General features: G+C 40.2%; 3 protein-coding genes and 1 long non-coding RNA gene across 6 annotated transcripts; 2 read left to right on the forward strand and 2 right to left on the reverse strand.

Moving 5' to 3' along the window:
- Positions 1 to 8,420: 8,420 nt before the first annotated feature.
- Positions 8,421 to 9,147, reverse strand: LOC117224910 (uncharacterized). The gene is made up of 2 exons (XR_004491365.2): positions 9,068 to 9,147; positions 8,421 to 8,987 (listed from the first exon to the last, which is right to left on the reverse strand). It is a non-coding gene; the product is annotated as an uncharacterized LOC117224910 (long non-coding RNA).
- A 3,205-nt stretch (positions 9,148 to 12,352) lies between these two features.
- LOC117224857 (jerky protein homolog-like) lies at positions 12,353 to 13,987 on the forward strand. Its single transcript, XM_033478037.2, has one exon. It carries the CDS (start codon positions 12,353 to 12,355, stop codon positions 13,985 to 13,987), a length of 1,635 nt encoding a protein of 544 aa, XP_033333928.2.
- Positions 13,988 to 17,076: 3,089 nt separating this feature from the next.
- LOC117224909 (splicing factor YJU2) lies at positions 17,077 to 18,574 on the forward strand. Its single transcript, XM_033478126.2, has 3 exons — positions 17,077 to 17,234; positions 17,354 to 18,082; positions 18,165 to 18,574. The coding sequence occupies exons 1-3, from the start codon at positions 17,211 to 17,213 to the stop codon at positions 18,480 to 18,482; spliced, it is 1,071 nt and encodes a 356-aa protein (XP_033334017.2). The 5' UTR covers positions 17,077 to 17,210; the 3' UTR covers positions 18,483 to 18,574.
- Positions 18,490 to 27,319, reverse strand: LOC117224908 (uncharacterized). 3 transcript variants are annotated; one of them, XM_033478124.2, is made up of 11 exons: positions 27,130 to 27,319; positions 26,758 to 27,052; positions 25,821 to 25,957; positions 25,158 to 25,376; positions 23,560 to 24,419; positions 23,307 to 23,426; positions 22,040 to 22,152; positions 21,842 to 21,981; positions 21,576 to 21,694; positions 20,932 to 21,277; positions 18,490 to 20,089 (listed from the first exon to the last, which is right to left on the reverse strand). In XM_033478124.2, exons 2-11 carry the CDS (start codon positions 26,789 to 26,791, stop codon positions 19,304 to 19,306), a joined length of 2,874 nt encoding a protein of 957 aa, XP_033334015.2. In that variant the 5' UTR covers positions 26,792 to 27,052; positions 27,130 to 27,319; the 3' UTR covers positions 18,490 to 19,303. The 3 variants fall into 3 exon arrangements, with proteins under 3 accessions (XP_033334015.2, XP_033334016.2, XP_033334013.2); XM_033478125.2 differs by having other exon boundaries at positions 18,490 to 18,812; positions 19,899 to 20,089; positions 26,758 to 27,314; XM_033478122.2 differs by having other exon boundaries at positions 26,758 to 27,319.
- Between the last annotated feature and the right edge of the window lie 227 nt (positions 27,320 to 27,546).

Below are 27,546 nucleotides of genomic sequence, written 5' to 3' on the forward strand. Positions count from 1 at the left end.
TGAAGAGTAATAGTGCAGTTTTATGACTGCATAAAATCAAAACCCATTTCTGTTATCACGATAAATTAGCTGCAACAATAAAGACTTCATACAATCCTGAAAACTTTTCAGTACATTTTTATTTAAACATTTACCAAAACAGAATTTTACTAGAATACATTAAGAAAATACATTAATGAAATAAAATATGATGTGTCGTACAAAATATACGTAAACAAAATACATTTATATAATATATTTTACAATCTATACCAACAAAATACATTTGCCCAATGTATTGTACAAAATGCATTAACATAATACAAACTGTATTATGCAAAATCCATGAACAAAATCCTGATTTGTTAACAGAGTGCAAAATAAACCGAAAAGTTCGGCGTAACCACGAAATCTTCGACGCGTCAGCTAAGTTATCGTGAAAATACCACAATGTAGCTTCGATCAGGCACTCGACTGAGCAAACAAAAACCGGACAGTCTAACCATCGAGGTAGACAAGCAACCGATCAGTCCCAAGGAGCCGATCTATCAGAGGATCGGCCGATGGCGTTCAGCAGCCGGGAGCGGAGTTCCATCGCAGGGTTGACCTAGCGATCGTTAAATGGATTGGAAAGGAATACTTTCCTCGGTCGAAATACCACGGAACGGCGGACAGGATCGGCGTGTATTCGGTTACCGCACCTTGTCGGAAATCCTGTTTGATCCCACGGTCCGCTGGAAGGTCTCCCCGATTCGTACGTGATAAACGAAAAAACTTGCTGGGGCAACTGCGGCACCGACGTGACACCCTGGTAAAGAGATTATTGAATTCCTTCTCCGTTCGTCGCTACGCCAAGCCCCCCCTCCCTCCGAAACTGCCCCCCTCGTTGGTCCCCGAAATGTTGCCGAGCAAAAACATGCGCGGCCGATTTCCTCGTACGCGTTTCTGCAAAAACCGCATCGCTTCGCCGGCTTTTTGCGAATGTTTTGAGCCGTGCGCGTGCCTTTCGCTTAACCGAGTTACTTCTACGGGGTGCAGGACCGCCACCCATGTACCACGGTTTGCGTACCACCGCGCAAAACAATGCGAATCCAACATCGTTCGCCGGTTTTCGGAAATCCGTGCGGCGGCGGCCGCCTTTGCGTTCCGAATAGCTTCTTCGCCAAACGGGGTAGCAAATAGGAAATCTGTTGAATATGTGTCTGATGGTACTCTGGTATTGTTACTTCATCGATGATTATTTCGTCGACGATCATTTCACCGACACGATTTCATTGGCATCGCATTTCACCGACAAAGCTCGACAATCGCTTCATCAACAATCATTTCACCGACACGTTTAAATCCCTGGCAGTCACTCACCGACACGATGTTTTCTCGACAGTCATTTCACGACACCTAGATTCGTCGATAATCATTTCACAACACCTAGATTCGTCGATAATCATTTCATCGACACCGAATTTCGTCGATGATTTTTACTTGCTATCTTTATTTCATAAAAAATAGCAATACAAATGGTACTGGAAACCATTTGTTGTATTTATAATTTCATTTTATTTATATTATTAATAATAAATAAATACATAATATGTTATAAATTTTATTAACTTCACTGACAGATACAGTTACTCATAAAATTGAGCGTACACTTACGTTCGCAATGACGATTAGCGGGAAAATAAACAAAAACGAGAACATTTTTAAAAGCAAAAACGCAATATATGCTTTATTTAGACATTTCAACAGTTAATCTTTTGAAAAACTTTTTTTAGACATGAACTATTTACCTATATTTCACGCTAAACGTAAAAATGCTCTTGTTTTGTCGTCAAACTCGGTGTTGATGAAATAATTATCGGTGATTTCAACGGGTCTCGTACTTGGTAAAGATGTCACAGTTCTGATTGCGACTATGTTTTATTGCACGATTAAGCTCCCCCAGTTCATACGTAGCAACACATTGAAAATCAAAACAGAGTGCATCGACTTTCACAAGAATCCAGATCTACTTCTAATTGGGAGGAAACAAAACGAGCGCTCTGACCAAGTGGGGGAGGTGATCAGAAATTTGATACATGGCTGAAGATGTTCGGATATCGTCCTTGTTGCAACTATGTTTTATTGCACGATTAAGCTTCCCCCAGTTCATACGTAGCAACACATTGAAAATCAAAACAAAGTGCATCGACTTTCATAAGAATCCAGATCTACTTCGAGTTGGGAGGAAACAAAATACGCGCTCTGACCAAATAGGGGAGATAATCGGAAATTTGATACATGGCTGAAGATGATCGGATATCGGTCTTGTTGCAACTATGTTTTATTGCACGATTAAGCTTCCCCCAGTTCATATGCAGCAACATTTTCGAGATTATAGCACCGCGTAAACAGACTTATAGACTTTCACAAAAGATTCGAGTCTCTAAGAGGGCAGATGTCCAACATGTCGAATTAGTTTTGGAAAACCAACGATCAGAAGTTGTAATATCCTATCCCCTATTAACTAATATGCGCGCCATTCGCTCGAAAAATTTGACATTCGTCAGAAAAATGGAGTCGAATGAGATAGTTCAATAAATGTTCAACAATTGTGTATTCTACTCACAAGAATGTAACGAAATCAAAAAAAGTAAAGCAAATTTACGAGAGAAGGCCGTTTAAAGCTATTTTTGGAGCTACTTATGTGGGAAATCTTCCTTGTAAGTATTTAGATCTGGCCTCGGAGAAGAAGGACAAAACAAGCTTACTGAACAAACAGGTTAGCAAGTGAGAAATCTGTCGGTTGCCTAGGGAAGATAGTAGGAAAGCAGGTAATTATTTAGAATGGGATTCTCGACACTGATTTCAATGACCTTGACGACGTATTTCATGCTTCGGAGTTTTTTTACGGTACTGACCTGAGGTGGTGCTCCGAACATTTAGGCGATCATGGGGAACGAAACGCGCAACGGGAGTCCGGAGGGGTAGTCCTTGCGATCTGAATGCTGCGTTCTGGTTAATTTCGAGCCCTGACGTAGGTCAGGGTCAAAAGTGATACTGAGAGTGTTTGTAAGGAACAGAATAAAGGGAACAGATTTGATGAATGACGGGGCTAGACTGACACGTTAAAATGTATTTGCACAACTTTTAAAACGGAATAACTTTTATATAATTGGGCTAAGCAATCTAAATTTTGTTTGAGATGGTAGAAGAATTAGTCTGTTAAAGAATGACTGACAAATCGTTTTCAAAAATTGTAATTCTTTGGCACGATAAAAAAAATTAAAGAATGATATTTTTTCAAGCCCATAACGAAAATTACTTATTTGCATACGGAAAATTTCATCGAAATCTGTTAACGTTGTTACGAGCTACAAACAATTAAAGATTGCAAAAATCGTAGTATTTTGCAACTTTCGATCATATAAAGAAAAGTTAAAAGAACATCATCTTCTAATCTTTTTAATATCTCAATTATATTTTTACATTTTTTGAAAATAATTTTTCAACCGTTGTCTAGTAGACTAGTCGATCTATCATCTAAAAAAAATTCATGTTAATTTGTCAAATTTAAAGAAACTTACCCCCCCCCTCCCCTCCCCCGATCTGTACACTTTCTACGCTAACTGTTAAGTATAGTGGAATGAAATACCGTCGTCTTTTTAAGACGATGGAAAATTTTTGCCGAAGGCGAGCAGTCGGCATAATCGACGGCCATTAAATTCTCAGTTTTCCCACGGTCCGGTTTCGCGTGTCCTCCTCGATGGTCGCATAAATAACGTTATCGGTCCGCGTACGTTCGCGACACAAGCCGTAATATGCGAACAGCAGAACCGAAACGAACGGTCAGAAACGCGACGTCATTGGGCGACATTATCGGTATCGACGAGTGTAAAAAGCTTAACATATCTCTTCAATGCCGTGGAAACTGGTGCTTCTGTCGTGTGCAGACAATAACAGGTTGTTAATACCGAATTGGTCGATGATACGAGCGATAGTGTTTGCCCTAGTGGCATGAGGTCGATTATTTTTATAATTATGGCTGTTTCAGTCATGCCAATGTCGCACATTTCTCACCGAGATCGAATAAATACATTTTACACATCGTATATAATAATCTACATAATAATATTATTATTAATACATAACAATCTTGCTTTAAACTTATTGCACATAATTTTAATCCTTAATTTTCGAAGAAAGAATTTGCAAAGTTAATCGATCATTGTGTTAAAGTCTGACCATTTTGACAATTACACACCAAGGGACGAATGAAGTTGCAAAAATGTAAGATCATTGGGGGTTGAATTCATAAACTACAGATTTTATGCACTTCTGATTGGAATTGAAAACGAAAATTCGAAATGATAAAAAAGATTAAAAGAATTCAAGAAAGCTAATACATATCAGAGATCAGAAATCGGCTCTTCTCAATTTTTTGAAACGATCTCACAATTCTATGGTTGTTTCATAAGCCTGATCGCGTCGACGGCTGCACGGTACTATATTTTCTTACACAACTTAACATTATACAGGGTGTCCCAAAAATGGGGAGTTCCTGAGGTGATTTGAAGTAACTTTTTCCTCAGCGAAAATGCAATCCGCGGCTTTCTGTACGAATTATTAACGAAAAATACTGACCAATAAGAGGCGAGCACGGTTGACGCGAGGCGGCCGAGCCAACGAGTGCATAAAGCCCGGTTCCGCTCATTGGCTCGGCCGTCTCGCACCTCTCATTGCCGTCAATAAGCAGATGCGAAAATAAATAAAAGAATATAGAAAAAAGGAACAAGGGATCAAAAAGTCTACGGAAATGTGATATCAAGGGTAAACTAATAACAGAGCTTTGTTCCCACTGCAAATGTCCCCTACAAATACACCCCCAAAACCACCCTCTCCCTGAGACGTTACCTCAAAAAGTCACTATCCATCTAATTAAAAATCGACTGAACGCGCAAACAAGGCCCACCTGTTGATCCCGTCTGCAGCGACCGTCACGTCGGAAACGTAAAAGGAGCAAGGCGACATTCGATCTCGAAAAGAAAGAAAAAAAAGAACGAGAAAAACCGTATCAGTCCCATCCATTTGGAACTGGTCCGGCGTTCGGGGCTGCGTGCAACTTTGTTTCGGCCTCAGATCGGATCCCACCGATCGGTGCGTGCTGCGGAAAAGAAGCTGGACGCAGGTACCGAGAAAGAAAGAGAGAGGGTGAAAAAGAAAGAAAGAAAGAAAGAGAGAGAGAGAGAGAGACGGATTAAAATTTCACGACACTCCGTTGACCGAAGCGACAATGTATCCGCGAGAGCCTGAACACCAATTAAGACGTTACCTGCGCGGCGGCGGCGGCGGCTGAAACTCGATAAGGCCCTCGGAATGGTCCGCGCGGCCACTTAGACGAGCCGGGCCACCGCGCCGGTGCGGGCCACGCTCTCTCGCGTTGTTGTCCCCGTCATCTTCGTCCTCGCCCTCGTGCGTCGTCTAGAACGAAGGAACGAGGAGGAGCAGAGCCGTGAGGAAAGAGAGAATTGGCCACTGTGGAATGGCGGCTGATTCTCCGGTGTCACACACGCCGCCACGCCGCCCTCCCGGAGGCCGAGGGCCGGGTCTCGTGTTTCGGTTTTCGGCTTTCCGAGAAACCCTCGCGGGACTCCTACTACCACCTACGGACTACCACCTACCTAAACCGCCATCTTTTTCTCGCTTTCTCCTGGCCAACGCCGGGCTTAGGGCCCCGCGGGCTGACATTGTCTTCGGTGGCAACACAATGGAACCGCCGTCTCGAACGGAATCTGCTAATCCAGGATCAACAAGGTGGCCTCGACCGTGGTACCTTGGAAATTCTGCACAGCCAGCCTGGTTGACACCTGTCAGTGAGAACTTCGGGAAAGTTTTCCTACCTGGCGAAGCAAGGCTTCTTCCGGTTGTTAACGGTCTTCGGACCCTGGCTCTATTCTTCGAAGATAAACCCTCGGTCGACCCAACCGGAACCGTGACTACGCGATTTACGATGTTTGTGATCGTTTGCAGATTATTGCACGACAACTTTTCGGAATATTGGCAAAGCGGATCTCGCACAGAATATTGGCAAAGCGGATCACATGCCTTAACTTGTTTAACCAATCATTTTTCTATCTCCGTGTCTACCGTGTCGACTGCCTGTCGAATAACCTTGTTAGAACCACGTTTTATTTTCTTCCACCGCTGAACGGAGGTTTGGCCATATTGAGAAATTTCAGAGCCATTTTTAACGCCATTTTTAACGTCTATTTCTATTTCAGCGATATCTCTGGTTAGCCATTTTTCTATCTTTACATAATGCCGCCTGGTTGGTCAGTGTTAATTGAAGAGATTGATTCTTCTACTTTTAAAACGACGTTCCACTGAATCCAAAAAGCTTGAAGCTATTAGTAGCTTCTATTCTTGTTTCAGTGGCACCTGACTAGCCATTCTTCTGTCTTTGCACAATGCTAACTGATTGGACAGCGTCGACTGAAGAAATAGATCTCTCTACTTCTAAATAGATGATCTACTAAATACTAAATCTTTGAAGTCATTAATAAGATCTCTTCTGATTTAGCAGTTTTTCTGCTATTCACGATGCTAATTTGTTAGACAATGTTGATGGAAGAAATTGATCCTTCTGCTTCTAAATAGGTACCTTGAAGACCATTTGCCAGGACTATTCTTATTTTGCGTCATCTAATTAACCATCTAACGCAGTAGATAATTCTATTATTATTAACACTCGCAAACAAAACAAGCCTGGAAGTTTCTTTCCTTAAAATGGCACGGTGATACAGAAATCTCTTAATAACCGACCGATAATTAAAGGTGTTAGCAGGTGTTAGCAACACCGCTATTTTGGTCTAAAACGATTCTCGTCCAAGACCAGACCTTATTTCTATTCTACTTAACATTACACGCTCTACCCTCTAAATTTCGTTCGTTGAATTTCGCGAAACACGCGAATAAAATAACGAGTACCGGTAGCGAGCAAGTAAACGCTATAATTAACATTGATTAGTGAAATATCCCAACCACCGTTAAGCACGCGTTAGATGCTAGAAGCTAGAAGTAGTTCTTCCGAGAAAAAGTTGTACGTGTCATTTGTGCATGCATGCAAATTTTGTTTCCGTAGAAGTCCGACTAGCGCTGTTCCGCCGTTTAGTCGCAGGAAATCAACTGTGAATTCGCGACGAGTTTACGAAAAAAAAATCGCTGATATCACTGTGCCGCAAAAACGTTTAACCAACAGCGACGAGGATTTCTTTCCGCGGATAGAGCATGGTATTGTATCGATCTTCTGATGGAAGATGAAAGATAGAAGAAAACAATAGAGAGAGAAAGAGAGAGAGAAAGAGAGAGAGAGAGAGAGAAAGAGAGAGAGAGAGAGAGAGAGAGAAAGAGAGAGAGAGAGAGAGAAAGAGAGAGAGAGAGAGAAAGAGAGAGAGAGAGAGAGAAAGAGAGAGAGAGAGAGAGAGAGAGAAAGGGAGAGCTCGTCTGGTGGCGCCCGCAGACAACTGTTTTTGTTCCCTTATAATTTGGCAGTACGCGATTGCCAAAGGTTCTCCCCCTCCAAACAGGATGCGCGGATGCCTTGCAAGGATCGCCGGGAATTTCGTTGCGGCATCCGCTGAGAAATTGTATCGTTTACCATTTAAGTACGACGCCCGGTGCAGAATTCCGGTTCGAGAACATCGAACCGCGGAAATATTTGTTACAACGATCACCGCGATATCTGCTGGGCGAAGTAACCGTTCGTTCAATTTATACATATAATAGTTCACCAATTAAGACCCGACGTTGCGTTCACGCTAGATTTCACTAGATCTAACTTTTTCGCAAAATTAAATAATAACGTAGACAGCCTCCGCTAATGTACAGTCTTTTTTGCACTTAAGCATGCCATAAGTCAATAAAGATTTGTTCAATCAATATCACATTCTATTGAGTATTTATTTTTAATCCTAAATTCTACCGACTCCAATAGATCTGCAGGATGTTTATTTTATTCTACATATTAAAATATCTTAGTTACTTTTGCTGGTATCAAAGAATGTGTCGGGACAACTTTGTTTAGTTCATAGTTAAGAATATTATGATTCGTGTTATACATTCTCTTAGAGTTATTTTTTTCAAGTATTGAAGATCGTCGCTATTTTCTGCACACTAACCCAATCTTTTTAAAGGTAATTTCAAGTTCACAGTGACAGAGATCGTTGAATTCGTCTTGACGTGCACCACAGTGCTGTGTTATAAGAAATAGGTGTTAATATTTAAAAAAAAAATAGCGATGACCTTCAATATTTGAAAAAAATGAGCTTGTGAGAGTATAAAAACATGTATCATAAATATTCTTAGCTCTGAACTGAACGAAGTTATTCTGACACATTTCTTTTTTATTTACAGCAAAGATAACAGAGATGCTTCAATATGCAGGATAAAATAAACACCCTATATATTAATTGACTGTTTTACTTCAGAAATCAGAGATAGCAACGTACGCAATGAAAACGACTACAAGGTATGCAAATAAGTAAACATTCTTTTTTAGACTACACATGCAGACAACGACGATTATTCCATTAGCTCTCTTTACAGTAATCTTCCGTCTTCGCATTGAATTTTGATTTCGATGGACTTACGTTTATCGGAAACGGCGTCAAACGAAGCCGACGAGCATTCCGTTGGTCATTTACCGCTCCCCACTGATTCGAACGGGAATTAAAAGAAGGGGCACGGAGAACAAGTTGAAATTTGACGATGAAAAGTTCCTGGCCGGTTTGAAAGAAAGCTGCGCTCAGTATGTCGTGGCACGCATAACAATGTGCGGCATACCACGATTTGCGGTTCCGATGGGGATAAAAGTACGGTGCAAAACACTTCTGAGAAAAATTTCTGGCGGTAGATCGAGCGCATACACCGCCATTCTTTTTCTTATCGGGAACGTTTTTGTAAAATACAGGGCGCGGGACCGCTCGAACCTTCGCCTTTAACGATGTAGGCAGAAGAACACTATGTAGAAGCTATCGATTAAATTAAGTTTACGTGTATCGTAATTTCAGTTCGACCAGTTGATGGCGCTATCAAATTTGTATAATCTTACGGTGGATTCTTGTAGATCCTTTTGACAAATAACGCTCGACAGCTTCGATCATTCTTCATAGGACCCAAGATCGTAGACTTCAACATCTGCAACGAAGTTTTTAACAATTTTAAGATGAAGATTCTGATGAAAATGCCTATAATATTGCTAATAATGCTATTGGGTCGTCATATTAAAGCTACGATGACCAATATGTTCATAGACCGAGGATCTTCTTAATTTCAATGCACTGTTACTCATTCATCATAAGTAAACCGTGGATTTTATACATTTATAACAAAAATGAATAAATCAAATACAAAATCGTGGAAGCATTAGAGAAGGATACTGTTACATTATCCTTAACTTATTATAATAATTCAAAGAGGAAAGATATTTCCAGCTAATTTATGTTTCTTACAATTAACTCGGACAATTTTGATTCTGCACAAAGATTCGCAGTCTAATCGTAATTTATTGTTTAATTTGAAATTAAAGGAGAACATGAAGTAACGAGAACTTCTAAAAACATTTTCAAGATTTCAAAACTTATTTCAAGATTTCACTTTTCAGTGAAACTCGAATAAAAAAAAATATATCTAAAGTGTTTGATGCTGCAATTAAACTAAAAACAACAGAAATTTTCAACCAAACTAAAAGCTTGGAAGATTTGTTTGAGGAAGGACGAGCAGTAGATCTTTCAAATGATACGAAACAGATAACAAGTGTTCATTTCCAAGATAAATTGCACCTTTAAGAGGATACCACCCTGAGGCGTCAAGAAATATGTACAGTTTACGAATATTTGTTTATAGATAATTATTAAATAGAAGATTTAGACTTTTTAAAAGAATATCAATATAAATTTCAGCTTTGTTTCTCAATCGTTTAAAAGTAAAAATTGTACAAAATGACAAAGTTATTCGTTGCTTCCGGAACCTTTTCCCACAGTTGGCAAGTACTGGCACACTTGAATTAAGAAAATTATGTTGACTCACGAACTAAAAACTATTATCTAAAATGTAAACAGATTGAATAATGTGATTTCGACAAAAATATAAAAGAAGTTTAGAGATAACTTTTCACTGTGATAAAGTTAAATTTTTCAAACTCTACTTTCAGTCGCTAAATGTTCAAATTTCGAAATTTAGTACAAGCTTCAGGATTTGGGCGCCAAATCAATGTTTTACATGATACCAAAGAAATTGAGCACCTCTGTCCACTAATATCGCCTAGTCTCCATGAATGGCAGGTCTTCCACGAATAGTAACAGGCCCCTCAAAAATAGATTGACGTATGACAACCGATAATAACGAGCAGTCGCGTTTCGTGAAACCGTCTAATTAAGTTTTTATCTCGTTACAGTGAAACTACTCGCGCGATTCCCCCGCGTTTCGTCTATCGCAATCATCGTGGCGGCCTGTGCGCGAAGGTTAAAGCCTTCATTGACCCTCGGCTACAAAAATGCAACGCGATCCAAGAGGATATCGCGGCAGTACTCCAATAAAATGAAAATTACGATCTGCCGCTGTGATCTCTCCGTGCAATCAAACTGCCGATTTGCACGCACTCGTTTTCAATAAATTACGCGGCCGGTATTGTACGCGAATCGCCGGGCCCGGGCCGATTCGGTTAACGTGATTAAGTGTAGGCCGTCGAGTCTTCGGGGAAAGGCTAATTATTACAACGTTTTTTCAAAGGAGAGGCTGATAACTTCTGAAATTTATAACGAAAATATGGGCGCGCGCGCTCGCTCGCAGCCGGCCAGTTATGAAATTTTGAATCCTCCAGGCGTTTTATTGCATCGTTAAATGTAAATTGCAATGGTGGATCCCGAAGATCCAGAAGAAATTCGTTCGGCTCGCATTGCTCCAGGCCGGGAATGCACACTTGACACTTGATCGTATTCGATCGATTACGTCATCGCCGAAGAACAAGAACACGAAAAATGTGCATTTTTCGAATCGCTACAATTTATTGGTAACTAGTGCGCGTGTACATTTTTTAAGACTGATATTACCAATTGCTAAGCATTTACATAGACGATAAACGTTTTAGTTTTACTTCTTAAAACCTGTACTATATTTTTAATGTACAAATCATTAAAATTTATTTATAATTGGCGTGCGACTATTCTTTAAGAATATCATATTACAGTAATGGGACCTACTACTGCATGCTTTTCTTAGTCCTTAAGCTGGCTCCATATTCCTACCATTTTACTTCACATTCAATCCGAGGTGGATCCTGTCTCAGAATCGTCAGGCAATTAGAGCATAGAAAATTTCTATACGGGCCCTCATTAACGGATCAAGCTGCGGCCTGGAAGTGTGCAGGAGTAAGATTCATTAGTCTAGCAATTTTTTAATAATTTTTAAATACCATACAGATCGTCTATATTTCAACTACAGCAATAGTCAAGCTGAGCAACATTCGCGTCCACACTTTTATTTCCATATTTCCTACGCTTTCATCTGCATATTCAACGGTTAAATAAATTAATACAATATAAAATATTACCAATAAACGTTAATAGGAGGAAATGCGATACCTTACCATTGGCGTAGTGCGTCAGTAATGTCGGACGCCGTTGGGATGTACATTTAAAACTGGCGAAACATTGAACAGTTCATTTATACTTTAATCTATCTTCCATAAAGGGTCGCCAATTATCAAAACCACGGTTGACACGTCAACTTATTTATTTCCACCGCATATATCAACGAAACTAAATTAAAAGATAAAACGTTTAAAAACCAGCATCGAAAGAAAAGATGCGATTTCTCGCCAGAACTAGCGAGAAATGCGCCATTTTTAAACGCTGCGCGACCGTTTCGTACACCAAGTATACAGTAAACACACATATAAAATGACAATAATAATCGTAGAGAAATAAAACATCGTACCTAAAGAGCATTATTGAAATCCACCGCATCGTCTTACATTGTGAATGGTTAAAAATCAATTTGGAAAATCGAAGCTTATCCGGACTTACCGAAAAGATCGCCAGTCAGCAGACAACCATTGACAATACTTGAATCCATATATTCCCATTGAACCCGTAAACAAAACTACGCTAAATTCAAAAACTGCCAGCGAAATGAAAGCGCGTGATCTTTCGCCGGAGCGAGAGAAAAAGGCGCCATCTTTGGACGCTGCGCGGCGCATGTGCGCGCGGGTTCGTTACACGTACCGTCAGCCGCAGCTAGGTGGTGCACGGTTAGCTAGGCGAAACGTCACTCGTCGCGTGCCTATGGGCATGGAATGTTGTTGGTGTCTGAGTCGTTGAAATATCCCGATTAAAGAATGGCGAGTGGCATTAAAATCGACCAGGAACTAGTGCTGTCGGTGCAGGAGAGATTCGACTTGGTGCAGCGGCTGCAAACGGGCGCGCCGATCGGCCGGATAGCCGGCGAGTTTGATATTCACCCCAGCACAGCGAGACGGATCAGGCGGAACGCAGCGACGGTATACCAGCCCGCCGAACCGAGGGACATCGCGGGGATGAAAGAGAGTAGGAAATCGAGTGTCGAGGACGTGGACGTCCGGTTGTACTCGTGGTTCATGGAACAAAACGCGATCGGCAGGTCGGTCACGGACTCGTTGCTTTGGGAAAAAGCGGTGCAGCTGCAAAAGGAGCTGGGTGGACCGACGGTGAGCCGCGGTTGGCTGACGAATTTCAAGGCGCGCCATTGCGTGAAGCTGCCGGAGCAGCCAGCGGGAGATTCGAATCTCCATACGGAATTCTTCGTGAAGGAGGAGCTGTGCCTGAAGGAGGAAGTGATGCTGGACGAAACTGCGGAGGCGGACCAAAATGGAAGCTGGATCAACGAAGCGAATGATCCGGAGGAGTTTTTAAAGAATCTCACCGAGAGACTGCGACAAGAAGGAGTTACGAACAAGAATATTTATTACATGAAGAACGTCACGCTAGCGTGGAAGGCTTTTCCCGCGACGCTCCTGGAGCAGTGCAAGAGCAGGAAGAGCAGGAGCAGGAAATTTAAACAGGATCGGGTGACCATCTCGCTGTGCTGCAACGTGTCCGGTTGCCAGAAGCTGGAGCCATTATTTATTTACAACAACGAGAATCCGAAAGTGTTGAAGCACTGCATGGATCGTTTGCCAGTCCTGTTCAAAGGCCAGCCGGAAGCTCGCATGGACCGGGCAATGTTTCTCGACTGGTTCGAGAACCAATTCAAACCGACCGTGATGATACTCCAGTACCCCGACAGCGACGGGAAGGTCGTTCTGCTTTTGGACGACGAGCTGAGGCGCGACTTAGAGATCGCGCCGGCAGACTTCGGGCAAACGGAGGACGTTCAAATCGTCTTCCTACCTGCCTGTTCGTCGCACCTTTTGCAACCTCTTGAACAAGAGGTGGCGGAGAAGTCGAAACGATCGTATCGGCTGAAAATGTTGAACCGCGTGCTGAAATTTCCCGGTGACGTGCGGAAATTTTATTTCGATTACGATCTGAAGGACTGCATCGATCTTTTCGCCGAAACGTGGATAGAACTGAGCGCGTTGAACGTTCGAGCTGCCTGGGATCGGATTGTCAACAAAATCACGGACATTCGTCCGATCAAGGAGGAGCCGGTTGATCCTCTGGAACCTAACTTTCAGGACATCATTAGCGTAATCTCTGGAGGGCGAAAGCCCAATGAGACTGTCGACGAATTTTTGTCACGATGCGAGGAAGCAGAGAAGAACGTTACGAGGCACGACGGGGTTGGGACCAAAGGCAACGACGACGATGATTACGAAGACGACGATGATAAGGACGAAGATGAATTCGACGGCGAGACTAAAGTACCCACGGAGCTTGTGATGAAGAAGGCATTCGACACTCTGCTGAAATGGTCGAAACAGCAACCGCAGTATATTCAGCTGCAAGTCGAATACTTGAAGAACTACTACGAGAGCACTATCAGCAACAACTGAGACTGAAACAATGGCCGGGATGAACGTGAAAATATCTGGAATGACGAGAGATTTTGTATGATGCGCGTGTGTATGAATGAAAGAATGTTTGATTTCACTATACATTGTAAACATTTCATGATTAGCATTGTTATATAGTATAGCGTTTTTCCCGATCAAACTGTGAGCTGTTTCTGTTTGATTGATTTGCCTCATTTTTGTCGGGAAAATTGTTTGTCTGTCGCCGGTAATGACATGTACTTGAGTGCCTTATTGATTTCCATGCACTGCTGCGGTGGGGATAACGTCGTTCATATTTTGGGATTTAGTAATGAACGTCCGTGAACACGATCGTGTTTACAGTTTACAATAGGATCATTATTTTCTACATAGTATTTTATCCGGATTTGTATTCCTATAATTCCGAATTTAATTCTTGCACCTATTGTATCCAACTGAAACGTAAAAATATGGAAATCTCAAGAACAAATTAGCTAATTGAATATTTAATTATGAAATGTAAATCGAATTTAGTGATTTTTGTAGAAATTAATATAATCATATATTTTGAAAATCTTTTTACAATCGTGTTTACAGTTTACAATAGGATCATTACTTTCTACATAGTGTTTTATCCGGATTTGTATTCCTATAATTCCGAATTTAATTCTTGCACCTATTGTGTCCAACTGAAACGTAAAAATATGGAAATCTCAAGAACAAATTAGCCAATTAAATATTTAATTATGTAAAAAATGTAAATCGAATTTAGTGATTTTTTAGAGATTAATATAATCATATATTTTGAAAATCTTTTTACTGCTTTTAAATTTAACATTTTAAACGGAAAGTTGATTAAGCGGCCCAACATTTTCAGCCGATATGATCGTTTCGACTTTTCCGCTACCTCCTGTTCAAGAGGTTGCAAAAGGTGTGATGAACAGACAGGAAGGAAGACGATTTGAACGTCCTTTGTTTGCCCAAAGTCTGCTGGCACGATCTCTAAATTGCGCCTTTGCTCGTCGTCCAAAATCAGATGAATTCGGAATTATGTAATATGATCGGATAACAATCGTCTACTAAAGATCTCATCAGTATAGGATAGTATTTAGTGAATGATCCACGAATTTTTATTTCTATTGGAATTGTTGGCTATTAATCACGACGAGACCGAACATGTGTTTAGCGCTTGTAAATAGAACAAATGGAGAACATGAATTTGTAATTTTTAATATCGAAGTTGTATGTCCAGTCGCACAAGAACCATCATGTACGAAAGTATGGCAACTCGGACAAGGTTGATCGGAACAAATGATTTAATATCGAATCGTAATTATTTTAAAACTTGTATAAAAATCAACTAATACTTAATAAAGTCGTCGTTACATTGACGTGTTAATATTGAATACTAACTAGCACATTATACTCTTTAAATCGCTCAGGGCATTCCGTAATAAACGATCCTCTCTCGCATGACTTAAAATACCGACGCTGATTACCATTAAAAAATCAGGTCTCAATTTAAAACCTGAAAGTTCACTTTTACATTCGATTTTCTCTCGTTTTCTTCATTTTGCGGCCGCATTTTTCTTTTTTTCATCAAAATCACGAACCGCCGACAAAATGTTGCAGAATCCCCGAAAACGATTTACGATTCTTGTTTTTATTTTAACCGTCGCATATTTTACTTGCTAAACATCGAAAACGCAATCCTCGACTGCTTCGCGTTACAGTTAATTAAAAGTGGCTTCGGTTGTATAACAAAAGATGCGAATGAAGAAACAAATTTATGTGCGTTGTCTTCTGATGTTCCAAGTAAATTGTTATTATTTAAACGATTACTTTCAGTATACTATTCAATTTTTGAATGATTTCTCTTGAAACGTTCATACGTTCGGCGAAATACGCGCGCGAAAACAACGCAGTTCCAGTAGCATAATTCATAAACGAATATCCGCCGGCCCGAAAAAAAAGGGAACGTGAGATCTGGATGTCTTTATGGCTGGCATTCTTGTTTTTTAAGAATCCTGTTCGCCTGTTTTACGCGGTCGATTGACCCAAGTCACATGTACCCATGACCTTGCGTTTAGCTGAATAACCTTTATGCGAACGTACTCGAAGCCGCATTGAATTCCGGTTCCACGAACTGAAGTAGTCGGCGCGGTCTTCTTCTGTACGCGCGCTTTCAACCTTCGAATGCTCGCATTATGTTTACCAATATTAAGTTCACGTCAGAAAAAGGGACCTGCAGAAGCATCCGGGAGGTCGTGGATTCGGATTCAGTTCGCGTGAAACGAGATCCGAGAATTCTGCAATGCCACGGTAAATTGTCCCCAATGACAATTATCGCGGACGACAATCGAATTACACGATTTTCCGAAAATCTTTTGAAGCTTTGAAACTGAAATTTCGTCGATAAATGCTTTAACTACCTCTTAGGATACATGGATGTTTATTCTTTATTTTATTATAATATATAACTATATATATATTATATATTATATATATATTTATTATAATATATATAATTATATATATATATATATATATATATATATATATATATATATATATTTATTATATATATAATTATTTTTATTATAAATTCATCAAATTTACAATGATTATATAATAACGTCAAGCGACAATTTCTTTAATAAATCATGATCTTTCTTTGATAAATTTTCTTGATGTTATTGTTGGTAAGATATCATTAAGTATTAATTTCGAAATCGAATATTTACTTAACAATTACAGGTAGCTTGTGAAATTATTTTATTAGTGTAGTATTTATAATAATAGTAAACGCAAAATTTCTGATTTATTAACGAACTAATTTAATTATAAATGTAACATAGTTTTACGTTATGCCTGCATTATAAGATATTTTAAAACAAGTTTGAATCAATACTGTATTGTATTAATTCGTTTAAGCTTTGTGCTTGTATGATAGTGAACATTGTATCTCATGTTTCATTTAAAATAATCGTACCCCAAAGATATTTGTAATGAACCATTTAAAAATTCAAATTCAAATTTAAATTCAAATTGAGACTGACAGGCTTGGCAACATTACCTTTTGTGTTACACGTGTGGTAGGACTATTTAAAGAGGACATTATGCATCAATGACTTGTTGGCAAACTCTAACCAAACTTGATCCTAACCTATACGGCCTTTACGTCGTTCTGTTTACGTGTTGCTAAATATTTTTGTCAGTAATATCGCTGAGTTAATCCAGCAAAATGTCGGAACGGAAAGTTTTAAACGTGAGTAACACTCTACGTTATTATAAAACGTTCGAATTTGGAATCCGTTATTTATTTTTTATTGATTTTATATGTATACAGTTTTGCTGAATGAATTACTCACGATTTTTATTTTTTAGAAATACTATCCACCAGATTTCGATCCGTCTAAAATACCTCGGATGAAATTGGCCCGAAACAGGCAGTACACGGTACGTTTGATGGCACCTTTCAACATGAGATGCAAAACTTGTGGAGAGTACATTTACAAAGGAAAGAAATTTAATGCCCGCAAGGAGGATGTTGAAGGCGATGACTATTTAGGAATACGAATTTACAGGTTTTACATAAAATGCACCAGATGCCTCCAAGAGATCAGTTTCAAGACCGATCCCAAAAATACAGATTATGAGATCGAAGCTGGAGCAACCAGGAATTTTATGGCCCTGAAATTGGCAGAAGAACAAGCGCAAAGGGAAGAGGACGAAGAGAAAGAAGAGGAGGCTACCAATCCTATGAAGCTCTTGGAAAAAAGGACATTGCAATCGAAACAGGAATTGGAGTTGTTAGAATCATTGGAGGAATTGAAAGATTTGAATCGTAGACAACAGACTATCGATTATGATCAGATGTTAGAACAGTTCGACACGGAGGCAGCTAAATTGAGGACGGAGAAGGAGCAAGAGGAGTACGATGAACAGTATATTAGATCAGTATTTGGCAAGAAACAATCGAATGGAGTTGTTGTAGAAGAAGAAATCGTAGAATTGGATGAAGAAGAAAGGGGTGAACCTCCAAAGAAAACAATGAAGACCGGTAAAAAGAAGGAGAACAGTGGTAGCAGTACTTCGAAGATAGAAAAAGAGAGCGTAAATATATTTTTAATGTTGCATGAAAGTTAATGTATACAAGTAAATCATGAAAATAATGTTTCTCTCTTTTTTATTTTAGAAGAGAAACAGTGAACCTGCAAAAACCTCCGATTCATCTCTTTGGTCAGAGAACGTCGGATCATCGTCAAGCAAAAAAAGTTTATTAGGAATAGTTAAAAGAAAAACGAATTTAGGTGTGAAAGTGAACTCAAGTTCCACACAAAGTAGTACAGAAAAAGATGAAGCGCAAACTGCAGCAGGTTCTACAGACAAGACAAGTACTAATAATACAAGTACAAGCAAATCAGAAACCACAGATAGTAAAACAAGCAATGCCAACAATGCTTTGTCCTTATTGGGGGCTTACTCTGACAGCAGTGAGAACGACAGTGAATAACACAGAATTCGATATTGTACATAAAATTTTAATTTTATAAAATAAACTGTATCTACAAACGTATTACACAAATATAAAAAGGTTTCATTGAATATACATATATAAATTGAAACGTACGTTCGATTAACAATTACAATGAATTTTGGATCTAAATTGCCAAGTCTATGTGTATTTCTTATGATTTGCATCGCATTGCATCGCGCCACCCACTAAATGCATGGTTGCATCATGGAGTTAGGATAATCCGTTCGTGTCAGGACCGCTGAATTTTATTTCATTTGTACCGACGATGTTTAGAAAGTTCCTTACAGGATGCTGAAGCCTTTACCCCTAGAACACACGAAACAAAATCGATCAGAGATGCAACTGGGACAATACAAAGGCTGGTCTGTTTCAAAGGCTAGGCACTTTGTAAGGAACTTTCAAATCAACGATACATGATTTTAAACACTGTAGCAGGGAGTACCTAGCCTATTAAATCAGACCATGTAAACAACATTCGGATTTATTTATAAATGTATATGTTACATATGTTCCTATAGAGAAGCAACATTTAACGTGTGAATTTCTATCACTAACAGGTGTCGACAACGATGATAACCGAAACGTTCATAAAGACCATTTGCCATACTTAAAACAGCGTGACAATAGTTTCAGAAGCAAAGACAGCTCTTAATTTCACTAATTCCACCGCACAGATCTTTTCCATAAATTTCAAAGTAAAAACAAGACGTTGCTGCCACGTAGACAGCACGAGGAGTTTGTTCCTACAAGGAACCCTTCGAAAAACCATCAGCAAACAGGAACAACAGGAGACGATTCTACAAGCCCTCCTTGCGAGAGGGGTACCTACTAGTCGGCAGTAGCCGAACGTAATAGCGAGGAGCGTGCAAACGTTGACAGCCCCTGGTTATATAAGGGTCGTACGACTCCCTGCTACTGTCGTACACGCTGGCAGATTCTGTATGGGGACTGCTCTTCGCAGAGATGAATTTCCTACTCTTAATCACAGGTGGGTCGTAATAGAAGTTCTCATGATAATCATCGTTTAAATACTGTCTTGTCTCCAGAGTGGACAAATCCTCATTGGAGCTGTCTTTACTCGACCGCTGCTCGTCCTTGATCAAGGATCCCATCCTGCGACAACGGTCGCACAAGTACTGCGGCTCTTCGTCGATGGAACTCTGCCACGAGACGACCTTGAGGTCATTGTAGGACTGATTAACATCGGTCTGTGAGGCTATGGTGCTGAGGACGGTGTCCGACCTTTTGATGGCCGGATCGTAGGGGTTGCGATAAGGGAAACAATTCGACACAGAGGAGTGCTGGGAAAGAGACTGATCGGAGATGCTGCAATGACTCTGACCGTCGATCGTCTGAGACTTGAGAGGGAGGGACAACCTGTTCCTCACATACCGCTGATCCTTGGTCCTCTGCAAGGCTATCTCCAACTGAGCGATACGGTTTTCCAGACGCGTACGCTGCGCCTGGGCATGGTCCTGCTGGTCCTCCATCAGCTTCACCATCTTCTCCAGGCGCATCACCTGCATCTGCTTGCTCTTTAGGGTTGTGTACAGTTCCTGGATCGCCTCCGTCTTCAGGGCTATCTGCTTATCAAGTTTGACACGTTGTTAAATAGCTCTGACGTATAAAGTAACTCACGAAAGTATTCGAACACTAGTATAACTAGTATAACTACTAGTATAACTACTATAGTATAGTATACTATACTATACTAGTATAACTTTGACTTCTATACCATATAATTAAATAAATATACATTGATAATCGTAATAATATATCAATGCATATTTATTTAAGTATATGGTATAGAAGTCAAAGTTATACTAGTTATACTAGTTATACTAGCTATACTATATATATAGTAGTATAGCTAGTATAACTAGTATAGTATAGTATATATATATATATTTACAATATACATATGTTAGGATATATTTAGGATATATTATAGCAAAGTATATAAATGTCAAAATACAAAGAACTTTCGATTTAATACAAAACGTTACCTACAAAAATATAGAAAAACATATAAGAACTCGAACGCCTTATAAAATTAAGTTGAAACATTTTTAAATAAATTTTTTTAAAATTTTGATTATTAGTTTTATACCTCTGTTGTTTAACAATATGTTTCAAGAAGTTTAATTTAACAATTTTATAAGGCGTTCGAAATCTTACGTATTTTCGTATATTTTTAATTACACCAATATACCGTAAAGGATTTTTTTCCTTCAATGTATATTCATTTAAATATATGAAGTCAAAGTTATACATACCCCACCGTTCGAATACTTTCGTGAGCCACTTTGAAAGTTTTTGACCACATATTTCCGACAACTGTCTCGTTTCAGCAACACTTTACCATGTAGTTGACGAGTTTGAAGAAATAAATTGCTGAGAGGGAGTATATACTCCTTTGAAGTACCTGGTCAATGTACTCGCTGTTCTCGCCGGTGTTTGCCTCGCCGTTCTCCCCCTCGGTCTTGCCCTTCAGGAGTTCCAGCAGCTCGTCCCTCACCTTGAGAAACTTGCTCTGTTCGCGCATCACGTGGTCCCGCTGCTCAAGCTCCAACTGCTTCTGGGTCAGCGCGGTCTCCAGCTCCTCCTTCTGCTGCAGAACTTCTGCTAAGTTATTGCGCAGATCGGAGACCTCTTGTTGTAACTCGATTGCGTGTGCATTTAGCCCAGCTTTGCCACCCTCCTTTGTCTGCGAGTGCAGCCTCGACTGGATCTCGATCAGCTGCTTTTCTAACATCCCATTTTTTTCTTGGCTGTGGGTTGTTCAGCAGATCTCAAACGATTCAAATCGACCTTGAAGAAGATTCGTACCAGGAACGTCCCCCGACTCGAAGATTCCAATCGTAATGATTAGGCGTGGATTTTTGTGCACTCGTGGCATGCATTAATCACGTTAATTGTCAAAAAGTTCTTTACAAGATAAGGTGTCTCATCCTCATGTTTTGAAGGTAATTCTCATTCCCTAAACTCAAAACCAGTCGCAGAAGAACCGCCCGTTGAATATATTTCATTACAATTGGCAACTCCAAATAACGTTTCTGGGAAGCTTACGCGTTTTTTGCGATCTTCTTCAGTTCCGTATACTGCATCATCAGGTTCTTCAGCTCGGTGGTCTTGAACACCAACTCTGCGGCCAGCTTCTCTCTAGAATCTTGATCCTCTGCGCGATTCTGGGGTCGCGAGAACGAAACGAAATAAAAAGAGGATCAGCAATTAATCATCGGTCGTTGACAATGACCAGTAGACAGTCTAACGAACGAAAGGACGATCTAATCAAACGGTTCTTAGGACTTGTCCCGAAAGTAGTGCAAACTAACGGCCGCTTGGTGCATCACCGCAACGATCTCCTCCTTCTCCTGCTGCAGCTCCAGCACCATCTGCTTCTGCAACTCCAGCTCATCCTTGGTCTCCTGTAGTTCGTTGAACAACCGGACTTCGTTCTCCGAGTGGCTTCCATCTGGCAAGTTAGTCAACGATTTGCTATCGTAACGAAAGTTGCTCCTCGTGTTCCATACCTGTGATAGTGAAATCCTTGTTCTTCTCGGTGAGATCGTATAATTGGTTGCTCTTCTCTTCGAGCTGCCTGTAACGCTCCGCCAATTCGTTGAACTCATATTCGATCTTCTGTCTGCTCGAAATGAAACGATACATGATCATGATAAACTGTCCATAATATTAATACACCGATCAACAAGATACCATCTTGAAGAACCGTGACGCTCGCACATACGAGATCTTATATTGGGTTGGCAACTAAGTAATTGCCGATTTCAGTTATAGATGTCTCTCACTCCCATTTTTATGATATCCGTAAATGTTATATTATAAAATTATTATTATTATTATGTTATTTTTTATTATCCGTGAATGTTAGCAACTGGACAAATTGAATGCAGCGGGAAAAGCGACCAGAATTGGTCAATCGTAAAGGTGTCATTTTCCAGCAGGACAATGCTAGGCCGCACACGTCTTTGTCCACTCGGCAAAAATTGATGGATATTGCTTGGGAATTGATGTTACACCCACCATATAGCCCTGATCTCGCGCCATCGGATTACCACTTATTTCGATCCCTGGACAACTCCCTTCGTGGTAAAACTTTTAACACGTTCCGTGCCAAGCCATTTTTGCCTAACTTGTCGTTCAGGCCATTTGATGTTTTGACTAAAGATTGATACATTATCACATAATATTTCATTATATCATCAGTAGATAAGTAGTGATTGCCCGAATCAACCGTTTTTATGCAGCTCTTGCTTTAAAAAAGTCAAACATTGTAATTAATAGTTATTGTGTATATAACGATTAAACAAATTTATGTGCTTTGTTCTATACAGCATTTTTTACAATGCCTCTCATCCTTTTGGTGGAAATATATTTTATACAATCAAATTTGTCACAAAATGTATGTCTTCAGCGCTTTAAATAAATATGTCCGCGTGTACCATTTATGGTACACGTGGCCTGATGGTCAAGTTTAACGTGTACCATTTATGGTACACGTGGCACGGAACGTGTTAATGATGATGACGCTGTAAAATCCCACTTAACTCAGTTTTTGGCCGAAAAGGATCAGACTTTCTACGAGCGTGGAATTTTCAAGTTGTCGGAGAGATGGCAAAAGGTCGTCGAACAAAATGGAAGATACATTACAGATTAAACTTCATTCCAAGTAAAAAAAATTCTTTATTTCATTGAACAAATCGGCAATTACTTAGTTGCCAACCCAATAGAAAGCTTATCATGATTTCAGGGACCATGAAAGTTGTTCGTCATAATTACTTCTCCTGTCTTTCCTGGCCGACCTCCCAGGTGACAGTGTCCAGCTTCTCCGACAGGTTTTTAATAGTGTTCATCGTCTCGTTCTCCTTCGCGGTCATCTTCTCCTTCAGTTCGAACAGTCTACGATGTAACTCGAATTAGAGAAAGTGGTAAACGAATTGCGGTAGGATCTCCTTAAATGCTCAGCTCTGTTAGCTGTTCGATCAGCGATCGGTAAGCATTTAACAAGATCCTGCATTTGACAGCAAACAACCGTGACTCGAAGCTGTCCCTCTGCTTCTCGACCTTGGAGATCAATGCTTCGCTGCCCTTCAGCGTCTTCTGCATCTCCTTCAGCTTCGTCTCCATCGACTGCTCCTTCTGCTTCATCTGAGCGGCCAGGTTCTTTAGGCTCGCCTGCAACGACTGAATCTTCTCCTCGTTGGTAACCCCTTCTGTCTCCATCTCGCGAAGTTTCGTTTTCATCTTTTGACATTGCGAATCAACCTGACGCAAACGTTCCTTGCCCTGGTGGCACTTGTCCTTCTCCGACTGCAGCTCCTCGAGAACCTTGCTCAGCTGCGATTGCAGCTCCTGCTGCTCCTCCATCTTCTTGGATTCCTTCAGCTTTGCCTGCTCGCACTCATACGCTGCTATTAGACCACGAATGTCCGCCAATGTCTCCTCGATAATCTTCGTGTCCATCGCGTCGGCCCCTTCCAAAAATATTCGCAGACTATCGATGTCCTTCTGTTGCGTCTCAAGCTTCGTAGCCATCTCCGAGTCAGGATTGTCCCCTTCGGTCTCGTAAGCATTGCCGGACTTCAATCGCGACGCCACGAAGTCTATCAGCTCGGCCTGCTTGCTCAATATGTCTCGGCAAAGATTCCTAGACTTTTGCGGAATCTTGTGCAACTGCTCTTCGAGACGCTGGATGAATTGAACACCGATGGCGTCCAACTTACGTTCGATGTTCTCTGCTGGCTCCTGCAGCACATTCTCCGTTGGAATATGGTGTTTCGGGGAGCCCACTTCGATCCTCAGATCGTCCAGCTTCCCTGGATCCTTCGTACCGCTTGCGATCACCTTCTCCCGCAGCTGCGACATCTCGTTGAACAGGTCCTGAGCCACTTTCTGCGAATATTTCAGGTCGTTTGTTTTTCCTCGCGAATGAAGCGTCGTCGGATCGATTAGTAAGAAATGGAAAATACTATGCTTTTTAAATTTGGGAATCCTGTAGCATTATTTTCTAAACATTGAATTGATTCGGACAAGTTAATGGAGAAAAAATTGCAGAATTGCGACACAGAAAATTTATTTAACACTAAACCTACCGAGCAGTAATACTAACTGGCATGTACTGCTTCGCAAAAGTGAGAAGACCGAATTTATTTGGAATTTGTAAAGTTTTTATTATAAAACTTGCTCCGATAATATAACTTATTCAAGCGTTTTCCACGAAAGAGTCTCGGAACTTTGCAGAATTGCAAAATAATGACCGCGGTAGGTTTAGTGTTAATAAAAAGAGACGACGAGACAATAAAACGTAAATTTCAGCGATAAATGGAATCAGACTTTGTTTAAACGTCCACGATGTTATCTAATTTTGATAATCACATGTTTGTTATTTGTCTTTTTGAAATCTAATTTTATTATTTCGTTTGAATTTAGCGTGAAGTTTGATTGGTCTACCTGAGAACTTGCAAACGAAACTACTTGTGCACTGTAAAAATAATTTAAATCCTCGAAAATGCTAATTAACTTTGAAATCATGCATTGATTACTCGGTTTTTGCTAAAACTTTTGCTAAAACTTTTGATAAAACTGTTTCTATCTATTAGTTGTAAGATATAACAACAGATTATTTTGTACCTGTTTATCTATCAGATCCTTTTTAAGCCTCTGGAAACGGTCCTTTTTCATCTGGTACTGTTTCTCGAGTTTAATCGCAGTAGCGGCAGGCGTCGAAGAAGATGGCCTCTTGTACGCGGTGGGACTGACAGCCATCTTTGCGGGCGAACGGCGCGCGGAATTAGTATGAGACTTGGTACTGCTCGAAGCATCGTCTGTCGTATTGCCAGAAGGGTCTTTCTGAAATCGCGTTGTTTAAAATTTATTTTATTTTTCAGACTCAGAACGTTTCCGTAATTCGTATTTCTATAAAATATTTTGATTTATGAAGATCTTGTTTTGTGTCGCCTAGCCCTGTTTTCGTTGAGCAATATGCTAAAAAGATCATTTAATCCTACTTCAAAGTTGATTATTAAATCGCTTATTAATTAAACTGCAAATGTTCGTGATAATGCATAATTTTGATGACTAATCGATGAGCAGAACAATTAAACAGAAACTCGTTGCTTCGATGAATCTTTTTGTATAATGAACTAGAGCATCGAATGTATGCTCGATATTATAAAAAAATGGTTAAAAAAAATAAAAAATGGTATGTAAATGGTATAAAAAAAAATTAACGCCGCACTAGATTTTAATGTAATTTGTTAATACACGTTGTAAGATATTTTGTTAACTACAAACATGGAATATATTGCGAGGTGTTACACTTCCAGGCGTCCTATTCTTTTGAACTAATGGTTTCGCTCCTGTGCCGGGTCCTTTATTTCCTGACGTCGACATTGCAATTTTTTCCCCAGGGTTAGGAAGTTCGGTGGTTTCTGTATTTGCAAAGAAATATATATATATATATATATATATATATATATATATTTTAGTACGCGAGAAAGCTCAGTAAAAACTACAGACTGCAGTGTTACACAATTTGTCTTAAATTTCGCGAACTATTTACAAAAAACAAAACAACACCCTTAAAATCAAGCACCATTCATTAATGTTTCTGAATCTACCAATACATCTCGCTGTACTTTGAAAGTTCTACACAATACTTTTTCATGTGCTGCGCTATGATTACAGACGAATAAAGTTCTCGGGTAAAAGAAAGCGAAGTTCTCAGTTTTCAGCAAAAAAGAAATCACGGAAGAGCCTGGCGAATTGATCGCAACAATTAATTGAAAGAAACGTACAAAATGTGTGATGGTGAATCATTATTAAACTGATCACAGATCACTGTGCACCAAACAACGCATGTAAACTTGTAAAACGTAAGGAACACGTCTACGTTAACCCCTTCGCGTACGATTTCCTTCAGCTTGCCATAATAATCTCGTCAATTTCACAAAAGAAATAAAAAGCAGCGTAATCTTGTTTCTACTAGAAAGAAACAAATAACATTCACGTGTAATAGTGAATGTTACTCCTCGTTCCGAGTTCGATGCCTGAATAACGACGTTCGCAACGGAAGGGGTTAACAAACATTAGTGTCACCGTTACCCGATCTTCGCCGCGAGGAACGTAGCAACGCTATTTTCCTGCGATTCCGAGCATTGCGAAACGATCGACGAGCTTCGAAGAGTGCAGAAAGGATCGGAGGACCGTTAATAAAGAATAACCAACGAACCTGACGGTTGATGGGGCGCCGTTGACTGACTCATTATCGCCAGCGATCAACTCGGCGTCGTGGCGACGCGATGTAACGGTGACCGAGTTCCGATGTCTGCGACACGTGGACGAATTTTGCGGTGCTGTCGACGGCGGAGAAACGGTCGAGTTTCGATTTCATGTTCCCACTGGCCAAGAGACAGCGAGATCGCACGACCGTCGATTCGTTTTCAAGACAGTCGACGACTTCGCGACGCTGGGAATGCTTCGTCGAAGACGTCGCACGACGCTGACGATCCTCTACGGAGAACTCACTGGCAACGGTTTTCGCGATTTAGATCATGATTCGACATGATCGGTAGCCCGGATCGCTAACTGGACGCCGTTTTACCTGTGGGGTTGCGGGACGGGACACGATAATTTACCTGGAGCCGCGAAACGTCAAAATGGATAGAGAAATGAAGGACGACGCGGTCGATGGCAGTTGTTATTCCGATGGGTGGGTCTATTTTTTTCTTTTTTTTATTGCTAGGTTCTTTTTGCGAGATGACGTTTCATTAGCAAGGATCATCGTATGAAATGAAATTTGATTATCTCCGTACAAACTTTTCTTCGATTCGCAATGACTAGAGTCATGCGTATTTTCTTTCGGCAATTATTGCCAAAGGTGAACATATTTCGTTAGTTGATTTATTATATGCAATATTTATATAACTTTTATATACGTAACATATGTTTTTATGTACATAACATATGCCTAATATGCAAGAACTGGAGTTAGGTTTGTATGAAAGTCTGTCTGCATTGA

Source organism: Megalopta genalis, chromosome 13 (genome assembly GCF_051020955.1).
Source record: "Megalopta genalis isolate 19385.01 chromosome 13, iyMegGena1_principal, whole genome shotgun sequence".
Lineage (NCBI taxonomy): Eukaryota > Metazoa > Arthropoda > Insecta > Hymenoptera > Halictidae > Megalopta > Megalopta genalis.